General features: G+C 44.2%; 1 protein-coding gene across 2 annotated transcripts in view; it reads left to right on the plus strand.

Annotated features, from left to right (window-relative positions):
• Nucleotides 1–16,853, plus strand: part of LOC134927747 (maternal DNA replication licensing factor mcm6) — a 186,417-nt gene that overhangs the window by 45,170 nt on the left and 124,394 nt on the right. For both annotated transcript variants that reach the window (XM_063922651.1, XM_063922652.1), the window contains exon 5: nucleotides 2,388–2,553. In XM_063922651.1, the coding sequence (XP_063778721.1) occupies nucleotides 2,388–2,553 (166 nt within the window). The remainder of the gene's footprint in view (nucleotides 1–2,387; nucleotides 2,554–16,853) is intronic.

The raw sequence follows: 16,853 nt of genomic DNA on the forward strand, positions 1-16,853 counted from the left end.
TCTAGGCTTATACTCGAGTCAATAAGCTTTCCCAGGTTTTTGTGGTAAAATTAGGTGCCTCGGCTTATATTCGGGTCGACTTATACTCGAGTATATACGCTATGTTAAGTATTGGTTGAATGAGATGTGTACGTGACAGAAATGCCATATTCAAAATATTTACTTTCAGAATAAAGAACACAAAAGGAACACCATTCCAAATTTAGACACCACAGTCACACACTGAATTACTGTGGACAACTATATGTAGAACAAAATCTCTGGATATACTTTTTGCATACGTACACATTTATTTATTTTTTTAATCAAGAGACTGCACCATGAACATGCTTACAGTAAACAAGATGAGTAAAATGCTGCTTGCATCAACTTCACCTTTTTCATTGTACTGTTCATCTTACACCACATTACAATGTTTCGGAGGATGGTTCAGTAGCTGTAAATGTCAGGCTAGGTGCACTGTCACATCAGCCAATTGTGGTATCTAGAGATCTTCAAGCCACAGGTATAATAAATGCACTCCTTGGCTGCTGAGGACTATCCCAAAATATAGTAAGGATCTAGCAGAAAATCCATATGTGGAAACTAGAAGTAGAACAATATATGTTCAGTAACATGCACTCTGTTCAATGCATTACAGCTACAAACTTATATGTTAGGGTAGGAAATATTTAACAGGATCCCAGCTATGGCTATTCTGCATGCATCTGCTACTTTGGTTCAACAACTGTTGGCACCGGTAGGGTGTATAAAGGTGAGAGTATGCATATGGTTTACTCCAAGTACTCAGCAATGGAAAATGTTGATAGCCAAACTGAAAATAGTCAGTAGAATAAGTCCGGAGAAATGACCCTTACCCAGTTGAGTTCATTGTGGATAGATTGCGGGTAAATATATGGTTTAGGGATATTAGTGGACTGCACGAGAAAGGTGTGGAAAAACACATAAAAATAATCTTGTATCCTACATACAGGTGAGCTGGATTGCACACCCTAATTCTAAACTTAAAAGGTGCTACCCTTCTCAGACTTGTAGTGGTACACAAAAAAGGGAAAATGCAGGTGCACACTAAGCACTAAGAAAACTGGTAAACAGAACAATTATAATAAACTTGAGGTTCTTGGCATAATTTTTTGACAAAAATACGGACCCACCTGCCACAGCCAGGTGAAATCAGGTGGGTCCCTAACATTCCCATGGTTCAAGTCCAGAACATGGGACCCCAGGGCCAGTACAGCCCAACTGCCCCAAGGCATCAAACTAGTAAGAAGTAGTAGTTTGTGTTAAAGTGTGTTACAGTAATAAGTAGCAGCTTTGGGTGGGTTATTTTGTTTCTGTGCAGGGTATATACTGGCTGCTTTATTTTTACACTGCACTTTAGATTTCAGTTTGAACACACCCCACCCAAATCTAACTCTCTGCACATGTTATATCTGCCCCAACTGCAGTGCACATGGTTTTGCCCATTAGAGGAAGATTTTGCTTTTGCTATCAACCTTGAATTAGGCCCTTAGTAAGCTATTGCCAATATAGGCCCTCATTCCGAGTTGATCGCTCGCAAGGCGATTTTAGCAGAGTTGCTCACGCTAAGCCGCCGCCTACTGGGAGTGTATCTTAGCATCTTAAAATTGCGAACGATGTATTCGCAATATTGCGATTACAAACTACTTAGCAGTTTCAGAGTAGCTCCACACTTGGCATCTGCGATCAGTTCAGTGCTTGTCGTTCCTGGTTTGACGTCACAAACACACCCAGCGTTCGCCCAGACACTCCCCCGTTTCCCCGGCCACTCCTGCGTTTTTTCCGGAAACGGTAGCGTTTTTTCCCGCACGCCCATAAAACGGCCTGTTTCCGCCCAGTAACACCCATTTCCTGTCAATCACACTACGATCGCCGGAGGGATGAAAAAGCCATGAGTAAAAATACTATCTCCATTGTAAAATTACTTGGCGCAGTCGCAGTGCGAATATTGCGCATGCGTACTAAGCGGAATTTCACTGCGATGCGATGAAAAATACCGAGCGAAAGACTCGGAATGAGGGCCATAGTACTAATCTACTATATTGTCAATTGCTTACGAAGTCCTCTGATTACTGTTTTCTATTTCTTATTTGACATGTTGTGAATTTTTTTTTTTTTCGGTCCATCGGTCGGTGTGTTTTCATTGTATTACATATAAAAAGTAAAAACATATGTTTAGTTTTTCAGACTTGGTTGTCCGTTTTGATATATCTCCTTTTAAGTTTTAATGAAAATTTAACTTGAATTTTGACATAACATTTCTATATTAGTTGGAGCATTTTTGGCATTGTCAATAAAATAAAAGCTATTTTTTTTTATTTATTTTTTATCATAAATGTGGTGTCTTCCAATCTTTTCTTTCTCAGGTAAGAATTCAGGAGACCCAGGCAGAACTGCCTCGTGGTGCCATACCACGCAGTGTGGAAATTATTCTCCGTGCAGAAGCTGTTGAAACTGCAATGGCAGGGGATCGATGTGATTTCACGGGTACATTGATAGTTGTACCAGATGTGTCTGCTCTGTCTAGTGGAGGTGAGGCATATATTTTCATTCATAATAAATGTTACTGTACAAAAACTATTGGGACATATACAATTGCATACATGAGATGTAGTTTTTAATTTATATATTTTATTTTTTATAGTACATTTTTTCCTACTTCTGTCAAATTGTAAAGCAAATTCGAACTGTTTACCACTCAAATGCAACTAAAATGTTCTGTCTAATGTAATGCTACCAAATTGTTTGCATAAATCTCTACTAACACTAAACTACTGTACCTATATATTTTCAACACCTTTCACTATAAACAACATACAGTCCCCGCTGAGATACCCATGGATAATTATCCATTTGACTTACTTTGTCCAATGTCAATTGAAACTGTCCCATTCTACCATATCACAATATACCTTTTTATTGTTGTGACACATTTCCAAGTTAGCAATGGTCTTTATTAATTATAGGGCTGTAGATATGTTTTTAATTTACAGTGAATTTAGGTCAAAATAGTTGATCACCTAAATTCAAACAAGAATATTGCAATCTGAGATTCTGGAAACATGGGAGAAACACTTAGTCAATGGTGTGGGTTATGTTGGAAACTATGCATATCTCAAATATGTTGGTGCATTAAACCTCAAGTGACATTAATTTACAGTTCCATACTGTAGAAGTTGGATATAATTTTGTTTCTGCTGGCTGGTATGTAATTATGTGGGCAGTCACCTAACCCTTTGTAAAAGTTATATGGTAAAGGCTTATTTACTGTAGTACTTTCATAGGCTTTCATAGCTTTGCATCAATCATGGGGTCCCATATAAGTATGTAACATACTAATGGCCATATGCAATTGCGGTCGAATTGCTGCAAATGTCGAAAAACGGGGCATTTTCGACACACAAAAAATGACTCGACAATGCAATACAGTACTTTTCGACAAAAAAACGGCCGTTACAAATTCAACTTTTTGCAATTCGACAGTTGTCAAATTCGACATGTCTGCAATGGTAAAAATGCGGCTTTTCGACAAAAGTATATTCAATTGAAGAATGTCGTTTCGACAACAGTGCTTTTCGACAGTAATTTCGTCAACTCCAGTCTACCTCATTTTGCTGGCGGGATCTAATAAAAAAATTTAAAAACATGTTTTTTTTTGTGTTTTTTTTTTTTATTATTGCTAATAGCATATCTATTTATATTAGAAGGGATTATCTACTTGGGTTTGTCTATAAGGAGCCACAAGTATTATTTAATATATTTTTTAAAATATATATATATTTTTTTTACTGACTAAAATAATATGGAGAGATCAGAGCATGGTTTTTCAGTGGGAAGGGGTGGGAATGGGTTAAAAATTAAGAAAAAAATGCATGGGGTCCCCCCTCCTAAGCATAACCAGCCTCGGGCTCTTTGAGCCAGTCCTGGATGTAAAAATACGGAAAAAAATTGACAGGGGATCCCCCGTATATTAACAACCAGCACCGGGCTCTGCGTCCGGTCCTGGTGCAAAAAATATGGGGGACAAAAGACGTAGGGGTCCCCCGTATTTTTCACACCAGCACCAGGCTCCACTAGCTGGAGAGATAATGCCACAGCCGGGGGACACTTTTATACTGGTCCCTGCGGCCGTGGCATTAAATCCCCCCCTCCAGCCACCCAAGGGCCAGGGGTGAAGCCCGAGGCTGTCCCCCCCCCCCCCCCCCCCCACCCCCCCCATCCAAGGGCGGCGGATGGGAGGCTGGTAGCCAAGTGACAAAATAAAGAATATTGTTTTTTGTAGCAGAACTACAAGTCCCAGCAAGCCTCCCCCGCAAGCTGGTACTTGGAGAACCACAAGTGCCAGCATGCGGGGGGAAACGGGCCCGCTGGTACCTGTAGTTCCACTGCAAAAAAAATACCCAAATAAAAACAGTACACACATCGTGATAGTAAAACTTTATTACATACGTGCACACCGACACACACATACTTACCTATGTTGACACGAAGTGTCTGTCCCCTTCTCCACGTAGAATCCACGGGGTACCTGTAAATAAAATTATACTCACAAAAATCCAGTGTAGATCTGTCCTCTTCTTGTTTGTAATCCACGTACTTGGCAAAATAATAAAACGCAAAACCCGATCCACGCACTGAAAGGGGTCCCATGTTTACACATGGGACCCCTTTCCCCGAATGCCGGGACCCCCATGACTCCTGTCACAGAGGGTCCCTTCAGCCAACCAGGAAGCGCCACCTCGTGGCACTCTCCTGATTGGCTGTGCGCGTCTGAGCTGTCAGGCGGCGCATAGCACTATGCCGCTCCATTATATTCAATGGTGGGAACTTTGCGGTCAGCGGTTGAGGTTACTCGCGGTCAACCACTGACCGCAAAGTTCCCACCATTGAATATAATGGAGCGGCATAGTGCTATGCGCCGCCTGACAGCTCAGACGCGCACAGCCAATCAGGAGAGTGCCATGACGTGGCGCTCCCTGATTGGCTGAAGGGACCCTCTGTGACAGGAGTCACGGGGGGTCCCGGCATTCTGGGAAAGGGGTCCCATGTGTAAACATGGGACCCCTTTCAGTGCGTGGATCGGGTTTTGCGTTTTATTATTTTGCCAAGTACGTGGATTACAAACATGAAGAGGACAGATCTACACAGGAATTTTGTGAGTATAATTTTATTTACAGGTACCCCGTGGATTCTACGTGGAGAAGGGGACCGACACTTCGTGTCAACATAGGTAAGTATGTGTATGTCGGTGAGCATGTATGTAATAAAGTTTTACTATCACGGCGTGTGTGTACTGTTTTTATTTGGGTATTTTTTTTGCAGTAGAACTACAGGTACCAGCGGGCCCGTTTTTCCCCCACATGCTGGTACTTGTGGTTCTCCAAGTACCAGCTTGCAGGGGAGGCTTGCTGGGACTTGTAGTTCTGCTACAAAAAAACAATATTCTTTATTTTGTCACTTGGCTATCAGCCTCCTATCTGCCGCCCTTGTATGGGGGGGACAGCCTCGGGGTTCACCCCTGGCCCTTGGGTGGCTGGAGGGGGGGACCCCTTGATTTAAGGGGTCCCCACTCCTCCAGGGTACCCCGGCCAGGAGTGACTAGTTGGGGATTTAATGCCACGGCCACAGAGACCGGTATAAAAGTGTCCACCGGCTGTGGCATTATCTTTCCAGCTAGTGGAGCCCGGTGCTGGTGTGAAAAATACGGGGGACCCCTACGTATTTTGTCCCCCATATTTTTTGCACCAGGACCGGACGCAGAGCCCGGTGCTGGTTGTTAATATACGGGGGATCCCCTGTCAATTTTTTTCCCGTATTTTTACAACCAGGACCGGCTCAGAGCCCGAGGCTGGTTATGCTTAGGAGGGGGGGACCCCACGCATTTTTCTTCTTGATTTTTTTTTTTAAACACTTTTGTGCCGTCCATGAAGTCGAATCCAGGACGCACACTATCGTCAATTGGTCCGTTTTTTGACAGCGGGACTATCGAATCCGTTTTTATTGAATATGTCGAATTCTGGTCCCGGCGGGAGGGTGTCTGACTGTCGAATTGTGTAGAATTTAAAAACGGTCGAATTCCAGCCAGGATTCGACCGCAATTGCATATACCCCTTAACCTAGGTATCCTTATTTATTTTTCTCCCTGATTAGTGTTACGTTTTTCTTATGGCTTCAACCCATAATTTTATTGTAGAGAGCAGTAAAGTGATGGCTTTTTATTATGTAAGCATGATTCAATGCGAGTCAGCTAGTGTATTAACCAGTGAGCTAGTTTCTCAAAATTCTCTCTTTGGGGGTCTATATGTACTAAGCTTTGGAGAAAGATATAGTGGACAAAGGTAAAGTACCAACCAACCAGCTCCAAACTATCATTATTCAAACACAGCCTGCAACATGGCAGTTAAATGATTGGCTGGTACATTATCTCCGTCCACACTCTCTCTCCAAGCCTTATCACATAGACTCTAATTTATCACCAAGTAGAAATAGTGAGCTTGTCAAAGGTTTTTCTGAATAACCATACAATCACCTAAGCTACCTGGCTCAAGGGGTGTAGTATGGCATGCCGGCGGCCTGGCTCCCGGCGACCAGCATACCGGCGCCGGGAGCCCGACCGCCGGCATACCGATAGCGTGGCGAGTGCAAATGAGCCCCTTGCGAAGTCACTGTGCTCGCTACGCTGCGGGCACGGTGGCGCGCTACGCACGCCACGCTATTTATTTTCCATCCAGCGGGGTCGTGGACCCCCACGAGGGAGAATACCTGTCGGTATGCCGGGTGTCGGGATTCCGGCGCCGGTATACTGTGCGCCGGGATCCCGACATTCGGTAACCTGAAGACCACCCGGCTCAAGAGGTCATACAAGAACAAATGTTTGTTTTTAGAGCTCTGGGTTTGGCTATACATGGAATATACTGTAAGTGAATTATTTGAAAAAATATAATTTGCATGTAGAGCAGGGGTGGGGAACCTTTTTTCTACCAAGGGCCATTTGGATATTTATAAAATCCTTAAGGGGCCATACAAAAAATATTTTTAAATACCTACCAGTAAATCCTATTTTCGTAGTCCGTAGAGGATACTGGGGTCCACCTTAGTACCATGGGGTATAGACTAGTCCACTAGGAGCCATGGGCACTTTAAGAGTTTAATAGTGTGGGTTGGCTCCTCCCTCTATGCTCCTCCTACCAGACTGTCTAGAAACTGTGCCCGAGGAGACGGACAAACTTTGAAAGAAGCATATACACAGACAGTGGTGAGATTTGAACCAGCACACACACACAAGGAAAGCCATGCTAACCAAACTTGAACACGAACAGCAGCAGCTGAACCAAATACTTAACCAAGTAACGAAGCAGGAAATACAAAGCACTAGGCGGGTGCCCAGTATCGTCTACGGACTACGAGAAAAGGATTTACAGGTAGGTATTTAAAATCCTAATTTCTCTTACGTCCTAGAGGATACTAGGGTCCACATTTGTACCATGGGGATGTACCAAAGCTCCCAGAATGGGAGGGATAGTGTTGAGGTTCCTGCAGAACTGATTGACCAAACGTTAGATCCTCATAGACCAAAGTATCGAACTTGTAGAATTTAGCAAACCTGTTCGAACCAGACCAAGTAGCCGTTCGGCAAAGCTGTAGAGCCGAGACACCCCGGAAAGAACCCAGGGAACGAGTAGAGTGGGCATGTAAAGATCTTGGAATCTGTAATCCTGCCATGGAATAAGCATGCTGGATAGTTGGCCTGATCCAGCAAGCAATTGTCTGCTTAGAAGCAGAACACCCAATCTTGTTGGGATCATAAAGCACAAACAGCGCGTCCGATTTCCTATGACGAGCTGTCCGCTTCACATATACCTTTAAAGCCCTCACAACATCCATGGACTTTGGAGTAGCCGAGGTGTCTGTAGCCACTGGCACCACAATAGGTTGGTTGATATGAAATGCTGATACAACCTTAGGAAGAAACTGCTGACACGTTCTGAGTTCAGCTCTATCCTCATGAAAAATTTAATAGGGGCTCTTGTGAGACAATGCCCCCAACTCTGACACGCGTCTTGCTGACGCTAAGGCCAACAGTGTGACCGCTTTCCATGTAAGAAACTTTACATCTACCTCCTGTAAAGGCTCAAAACAATCTGATTGCAGAAACTGCAACACCACGTTAAGATCCCAAGGAGCCGTAGGAGGCACAATGGGTGGTTGGATGTGCAGAACCCCTTTCAAGAATATCTGAACCTCAGGAAGGGCAGCCAATTGTTTCTGGAAGAAAATGGACACGGCTGAAATCTGGACCTTGATGGAGCCCAGGCCCACATCCACACCTGCTTGCAGAAATAGGAGGAAATGCCCTAGTTAAAACTCCACAGCAGGAATCTTATTGGATTCACACCAAAACACACATTTTTTCCAAATACGATGGTAATGCTTAGACGTTACTCCCTTCCTAGCTTGGATAAAAGTAGGAATCACCCTGTTTGGAATCCCCTTCCGGGCTAAAATCCGACGCTCAGCTTCCATGTCATCAAACGTAGCCATGGTAAGTCTTGATAGACGAATGGCCCCTGCTGTAGAAGGTCTTTGCCAAGTGGAAGAGGCCTCGGATCCTCTATTAGTAATTCCAGAAGATCCGCATACCAAGCCCTTCTTGGCCAGTCCGGACCAATGAGGATCGCCTGAACCCTTGTTCTTTTGATTTGTTTGAGAAATCTTGGGATGAGTGGAAGTGGAGGAAACACGTACACTGTCTGGAACACCAACGGAGTTACCAGTGCGTCCACAGCCACTGCTTGTGGGTCTCTCGACCTGGAACAATACCACCTGAGCTTCTTGTTGAGATGAGAGGCCATCATGTCTATCTGAGGTATTGCCCACTGGCTTGTCACCTCCGAAAATCTCCAGGTGGAGGCCCCACTCTCCTGGATGGAGATCGTGTCTGCTGAGAGTCTGCTTCCCAGTTTACTCCCGGAATGAAGGTTGCCAACAGTGCCACTGTGTGTGCCCTGAAAAAAATTCTTGTTACCTCTGACATTGCAGCTCTGCTCTTCGTTCCGCCCTCTCTGTTTATGTAGGACACCGCCGTTACATTGTCCAACTGAACCTGAATGGCTTGATATTGAAGATGTGCCACTTGTAGAAGAGCATTGTATATAGCCCTTAGTTCCAGAATGTTTATTGGAAGGATGGCTTCCTGATTTGACCATTTTCCCTGGAAGTTTCCCCCCCGGGTGACTGCGCCTAAACCTCTGAGGCTTGCATCTGTGGTTAGAAGAATCCAATTTTGAATCCCAAACCTGCGGCCTTCGATCAGGTGAGAAGTCTGCAGCCACCAGAGGAGCGAAAATCTGGCTTTCTGCGACAGGCGTATCCGCTGGTGCATTTGAAGATGTGATCCGGACCACTTGTCCAGGAGATCCAGCTGGCAGAATCTTGCATGGAGCAAATGCACTGATGAACAGATACCCGGGCTGGCTTCAGGGCATCCCGGACCATTGACTGGATCACCAAAGCTATTTCCAATGGAAGAAATACCCTCTGTTCTTCCGTGTTGAGTATCATCGCCAAGAAGGGAAGTCTCCTTGTTGGTTCCAAATTGATTTTGGAATTATTTTGGAAGGTTCAGAATCCATCCATGATCCTGGAGTAGTTGAGTTGAGAGAGCAATACAATGACCTGTGTTTGTATACATTTTTGAATTGCCTCTTGCAGGATTGTACTTTCTTCCTGAGAAGCTGGTAAGCCTGATTTGAAGAATCTTGGAGGTGGGAGATCTTGAAACTCCATTCTGTACCCCTGGGCAATAATCTTTGTCCCAGGGATCTAGGCATGATGTCGCCCAGATGTGACTGAAATCTTTAAACCGTGCTCCCACCTGCCTGTTTGTCAAGCAGTGTGGTCCACCATCATGCGTAGCTCCTCTCCTGCCCCTCAATGCTCAGTGAAGTCAGTATCCGGCGGTGAGCATCTCAAATGAGGCACCAGTTCATTAGCCAATCAAAGCTCGCAGACCGGCAGCCAATCAGGAGCTGGGGCTGCTGTTCCACGAGCTCTGACTAACAAACCAATGAGATTCACCCCGCTGCCACCGAAGACCAGACATCGCTGGGCACATTGAGGGGCAGGAGAGGCACTGTTTTCTCCTCCCATCACATAGTGGCTGCAGCACTGGCTGCCGAGCCAGATGAAGTGTCTGTGTGGGCCTTATATGGCCAGTGGGCCAGGCGTTCCCCACCCCTAATGTAGAGGGAGCAGTGTAAGCTTTCTGCTAACTTTAAGTGTTCTTTCTAACAAGCTCATCTGATAACCACATTTTAGTTATTGTAGTTAAACAAGATTTTCGTCTGGTCACTGGACATCTTCTTCATCTGCAGTCTCACTTACAATCTTTGGTGTGAGTGGTAGTTTAGAATCTTGATGCATTTTCTAAGATAAAAAAAATCTGATTACCCTTTTTGGAATTAAAGTGCTGGCAAATGGTTTCAAATCATGCACCTAAAAGTGATTATTCTCTTGTTAACATTGTACTCCTCATCGAAAAAAAACACAAGATAATTACAGTCACCACCATAGTAACTTAAAGACTACAAACATCTCTACTTGGAGACTGAAGCTAAAGTAACAAGGAGCTATTTTTTACTCAAAACATTAAAAATTCACACAGATTACAGCTGACTAAAATTCCTCCAATTCAGGACCAGCTTTGCTGCACATAGCCTGTGCTGCCAATCAGCAGCCAGGGCACATTATTTAAATTCCTCAAAGTGCAGCATCCATTGCCAGTGTAACTTCTGATAATCCTGTATGTCCTCAGAGTTTGGCTTAACAGTACCGCTCCCACTGCTACTGTGTAATGTTTTACTCTGCACATTGAGCTTTTCCTGCATCCAGTGCACATCAAAGTGTCAGTATAGTCACAGCCTGTTCCTGTTTGGTGCACCACAAGTCCTAGTCTGCTCCAGTCTACTGTGTACCAAGTGTCAGCACAAGTCTCAGCGTGTTCTTGTCTATGGTGCTAAAGTACAAGCATCAACACCAGGCTTTGCATGTTCTGCTGTTTCTGTCTATTGTGTAGTAAGTCTCAACACATTCTGCTGTTCTTGTTTCCAGTGTACTATGTTAGTCTGCTTCAGTTATATTGTGCATTACAAGTTCCAGCCTGATCCTGTAAATTGTGGGCTAAAAGTCTGTCTTTTCAGTAATACTGCATTGCAAGACTTCATGTACAGATATTACTGCTGTAGCAGAGCCCTATATTCCAGCATGCTCCGGTATGGTGCATAATAGATCTGCCAACATCCTGTTGCCGTCTTTGCCAAAAAAAAAATAATATATATATATATATATATATATATATATATATATATATATATATATATATATATATATATATATATTAGAGATGTGCACCGGACATTTTTCGGGTTTTGGACTCTGTTCCGCGGCCGTGTTTTGGATTCGGACGCGTTTTGGCAAAACCTCCCTGAAATTTTTTTGTCTGATTCAGGTGTTTTTTTTTTTTTTTTAAACGGCTTAAATCATAGAATTTGGGGGTCATTTTGATCCCATAGTATTATTAACCTCAGTAACTATAATTTCCACTCATTTCCAGTCTATTCTGAACACCTCACACCTCACAATATTATTTTTAGTCCTAAAATTTGTACCGAGATCGCTGGATGGCTAAGCTAAGCGACCCAAGTGGCCGGCACAAACACCTGGCCCATCTAGGAGTGGCACTGCAGTGTCAGGCAGGATGGCACTTAAAGAAAAATTGGACCCAAACATCACATGATGCAAAGATAAATTAAAGAAAAAAAGAGGTGCAAGATGGAATTGTCCTTGAGCCCTCCCACCCACCCTTATGTTGTATAAACAGGACATGCACACTTTAACAAACCCATCATTTCAGTGACGGGGTCTGCCACACGACTGTGACTGAAATGACTGGTTGGTTTGGGCCCCCACCAAAAAAGAAGCAATCAATCTCTCCTTGCACAAACTGGCTCTACAGAGGCAAGATGTCCACCTCCTCCTCATCGTCCGATTCCTCACCCCTTTCACTGTGTACATCCCCCTCCTCACAGATGATTAATTCGTCCCCACTGGAATCCACCATCACAGGTCCCTGTGTACTTTCTGGAGGCAATTGCTGGTGAATGTTTCCACGGAGGAATTGATTATAATTCATTTTGATGAACATCTTCTCCACATTTTCTGGAAGTAACATTGTACGCCGATTGCTGACAAGGTGACCGGCTGCACTAAACACTTTCGGAGTACACACTGGAGGGGGGGCAACTTAGGTAAAATAAAGCCAGTTTGTGCAAGGGCCTCCAAATTGCCTCTTTTTCCTGCCAGTATACATACGGACTGTCTGACGTGCCTACTTGGATGTGGTCACTCATATAATCCCCTCCACCATTCTTTCAATGGTGACAGAATCGTATGCAGTGACCGTAGACGACATGTCCGTAATCGTTGGCAGGTCCTTCAGTCCGGACCAGATGTCAGCACTCGCTCCAGACTGCCCTGCATCACCGCCAGTGGGTGGGCTCGGAATTCTTAGCCTTTTCCTCGCAGCCCCAGTTGCGGGAGAATGTGAAGGAGGAGCTGTTAACGGGTCACGTTACGCTTGACTTGACAATTTTCTCACCAGCAGGTCTTTGAACCTCTGCAGACTTGTGTCTGCCAGAAAGAGAGATACAACGTAGGCTTTAAATCTAGAATCGAGCATGGTGGCCAAAATGTAGTGCTCTGATTTCAACAGATTGACCACCCGTGAATCCTGGTTAAGCGAATTAAGGGCTCCATCCACAAGTCCCACATGCCTAGCGGAATCGCTCCATTATAGCTCCTCCTTCAATCTCTCCAGCTGCTTCTGCAAAAGCCTGATGAGGGGAATTACCTTACTCAGGCTGGCAGTGTCTGAACTGACTTCACGTGTGGCAAGTTCAAAGGGTTGCAGAACCTTGCACAACGTTGAAATCATTCTCCACTGCACTTGTCAGGTGCATTCCCCCTCCTTTGCCTATATCGTAGGTAGCTGTATAGGCTTGAATGGCCTTTTGCTGCTCCTCCATCCTCTGAAGCATATAGAGGGTTGAATTCCACCTCGTTACTGCCTCTTGCTTCAGCTGATGGCGTGGCAGGTTCAGGAGTGTTTGCTGGTGCTCCAGTCTTCGGCGCTCGGTGTCTGAATGCTGAAAGTGGCCCGCAATTCTTCGGGCCACCGACAACATCTCTTGCACGCCCCTGTCGTTTTTAAAAAAAATTATGCACCACCAAATTCAATGTATGTGCAAAACATGGGACGTGCTGGAATTTGCCCACATGTAATGCACGCACAATATTGGTGGCGTTGTCCGATGTCACAAATCCCCAGGAGAGTCCAATTGGGGTAAGCCGTTCTGCGATGATGTTCCTCAGTTTCTGTAAGAGGTTGTCAGCTGTGTGCCTCTTATGAAAAGCGGTGATACAAAGCGTAATCTGCCTATGAACGATTTGGCGTTTGCGAGATGCTGCTACTGTTCTTGCTGCAGGAGGCAATACATCTACCCAGTGGGCTGTCAGTCATATAGTCCTGAGTCTGCCCTGCTCCACATGTCTGTGGTTAAGTGGACATTGGGTACTACTGCATTTTTTAGGATACTGGTGACTTTTTCTGAGGTCTGTGTACATTCTCGGTATCGCCTGCCTAGAGAAATGGAACCTAGATATGGTATTTGGTACCGGGGACACAGTACCTCAAACAATTCTCTAATTCCCTGTGAATTAACGGTGGATACCGGACACACATTTACCACTGCAGCTGCCAAGACCCGAGTTATCCGCTTTGCAGCAGGATGACTGCTGTGATATTTCATCCTCCTCGCAAAGGACTGTTGAACTGTCAATTGCTTACTGGAAGTAGTACAAGTGGTCTACCGAATTCCCCTCTGGGATGACAATCGACTCCCAGCAGCAGTAGGCGTTACACTCAAGGATGCATCGGAGGAATCCCAGTCAGGAGAGGACTCGTCAGACTTGCCAGTGACATGGCCTGCAGGACTATTGTTTTTCATGTCTAATGAGGAAATTGACACTTAGGGAGTTGGTGGTGTGATTTGCAGGAGCTTGGTTACAAGAGGAAGGGATTTAGTTGTCAGTGGACTGCTTCCACTGTCACCCAAAGTTTTTGAACTTGTCAATGACTTCTGATGAATGCGCTCCAGGTGACGTATAAGGGAGGATGTTCCTAGGTGGTTAACGTCCTTACCCCTACTTATTACAGCTTGACAAAGGCAACACACGGCTTGACACCTGTTGTCCGCATTTCTGTTAAAATAATTCCACACCGAAGAGGTGATTTTTATTTTTTTTGCAATTTCACCAGGCATGTCAATGGCCATATTCGTCCCACGGACAACAGGTGTCTCCCCGGGTGCCTGACTTAAACAAACCACCTCACTATCAGAATCCACCTTGTCAATTTCCTCCTCAGCGCCAGCAACACCCATATCCTCATCCTTGTGTACTTCAACAGTGACATCTTCAATTTGACTATCAGGAATTGGACTGCGGGTGTTCCTTCCAGCACTTGCAGGGTGTGTGCAAATGGTGGAAGGTGCCACCTCTTCCCGTCCAGTGTTGGGAAGGTCAGGCATCGCTACCGACACAATTGGACTCTCCTTGGGGATTTGTGATTTAGAAGAAATTACAGTTCTTTGCTGTGCTTTTGCCAGCTTAAGTCTTTTCATTTTTCTAGCGGGAGGAAGAGAGCTTCCATCCTCATGTGAAGCTGAACCACTAGCCATGAACACAGGACAGGGCCTCAGCCGTTTCTTGCCACTCCGTGTCGTAAATGGCATATTGGCAAGTTTACGCTTCTCATCAGAAGCTTTTAATTTTGATTTTTGGGTCATTTTACTGTACTTCTGTTTTTTGGATTTTACATGCTCTCTACTATGACATTGGGCATCGGCCTTGGCAGACGACGTTGATGGCATTTCATCATCTCGGCCATGACTAGTGGCAGCAGCTTCAGCATGAGGTGGAAGTGGATCTTGATCGTTCCCTATTTTACCCTCCACATTTTTGTTCTCCATTTTTTAATGTGTGGAATTATATGCCAGTAATATATCAATAGCAATGGCCTACTGTACTATATATGTATGCTGTTGGTCACCAAAATGCTGCACTGTAATACTAGAAGCTATAGTAAAGTATATATATTATTGTATATATCCGTACAGAGCAGTGTAACTGACACGTGTCCTGACAAGCAGTATAGAAGCTATAGAAAAGTGTATATATATTATTGTAAATATCAGTTCAGAGCAGTGTAACTGTGAAACATGAGTCCTGACAAGCAGTATAGAAGCTATAGAATAGTATATATATAACTGTATATATATCAGTACAGAGCAGTGTAACTGTGTAACGTGTCCTGATGAGCAGTATAGAAGCTATAGAATAGTATATATATTACTGTATGTGTGTATATATATATATATATATATATATATATATATATATATATATATATATATATATGCTAAGAAATTAGGAGAGCGCACTGGTAAGTTTAAAATTTAATATCTTTATAAATAAAGTGTAGTAGCAACGTACATTTCAGTTTCAGAAGACAAATACAGCATGTATTTAAAAACCGTCAGGGCTCTGCTCTGCTCCGTCTCGCTGATAGCACTGCACCGGCTCTGGTTCCAGCAGCTGACGTCACAACATCCACGGTGTGTAGCCACGCCCAACGCGTTTCAACCAATAGTGGTCTTCGTCAGGGGATGTGGTCATTGTCCATAAGCAGGGATTTTATACATACACCCTTCATTGTAAGTTTAACACTTTCACATTTTTTACAATGAAGGGTGTATGTATAAAATCCCTGCTTATGGACAATGACCACATCCCCTGAAATGTACGTTGCTACTACACTTTATTTATAAAGAAATTACATTTTAAACTTACCAGTGCGCTCTCCTAATATCTTAGCAACAATACCCTTCTGCTCCTTTGGCTTGGAGCTGGATGTAGCTGCACATGGAGGAGTTTTAAAAGCAGGAGAGGAACCAACTCTGGAAACATTTGGACTGTTTGCGCAGAGACTGAGTATTTCAACATTACCTCATATATACATATATATATATATATATATATATATATATATATATATATATATATACATACATACATACACTGCTCAAAAAAATAAAGAGAACACTTAAACAACACAATGTAACTCCAAGTCAATCACACTTCTGTGAGATCAAACTGTCCACTTAGGAAGCAACACTGATTGACAATCAATTTCACATGCTGTTGTGCAAATGGAATAGACATCAGGTGGAAATTATAGGCAATTAGCAAGACACCCCCAATAAAGGAGTTGTTCTGCAGGTGGTGACTACAGACCACTTCTCAGCTCCTATGCTTTCTGGCTGATGTTTTGGTCACTTTTGAAAGCTGGCGGTGCTTTCACTCTAGTGCTAGCATGAGACGGAGTCTACAACCCACACAAGTGGCTCAGGTAGTGCAGCTCATCCAGCATAGCACATCAATGTGAGCTGTGGCAAGAAGGTTTGCTGTGTCTGTCAGCGTAGTGTCCAGAGCATGGAGGAGACAGGCCAGTACATCAAGAGACGTGGAGGAGGCCGTAGGAGGGCAACAACCCAGCAGCAGGACCGCTACGTCCGCCTTTGTGCAAGGAGGAACAGGAGGAGCACTGCCAGAGCCCTGCAAAATGACCTCCAGCAAGCCACAAATGTGCATGTGTCTACTCAAATGATCAGAAACAGACTCCATGAGGGTGGTATGAGGGCCCGACGTCCACAGGT

This window comes from Pseudophryne corroboree, chromosome 5, assembly GCF_028390025.1.
Source record: "Pseudophryne corroboree isolate aPseCor3 chromosome 5, aPseCor3.hap2, whole genome shotgun sequence".
NCBI classification, from domain to species: Eukaryota; Metazoa; Chordata; class Amphibia; order Anura; family Myobatrachidae; genus Pseudophryne; species Pseudophryne corroboree.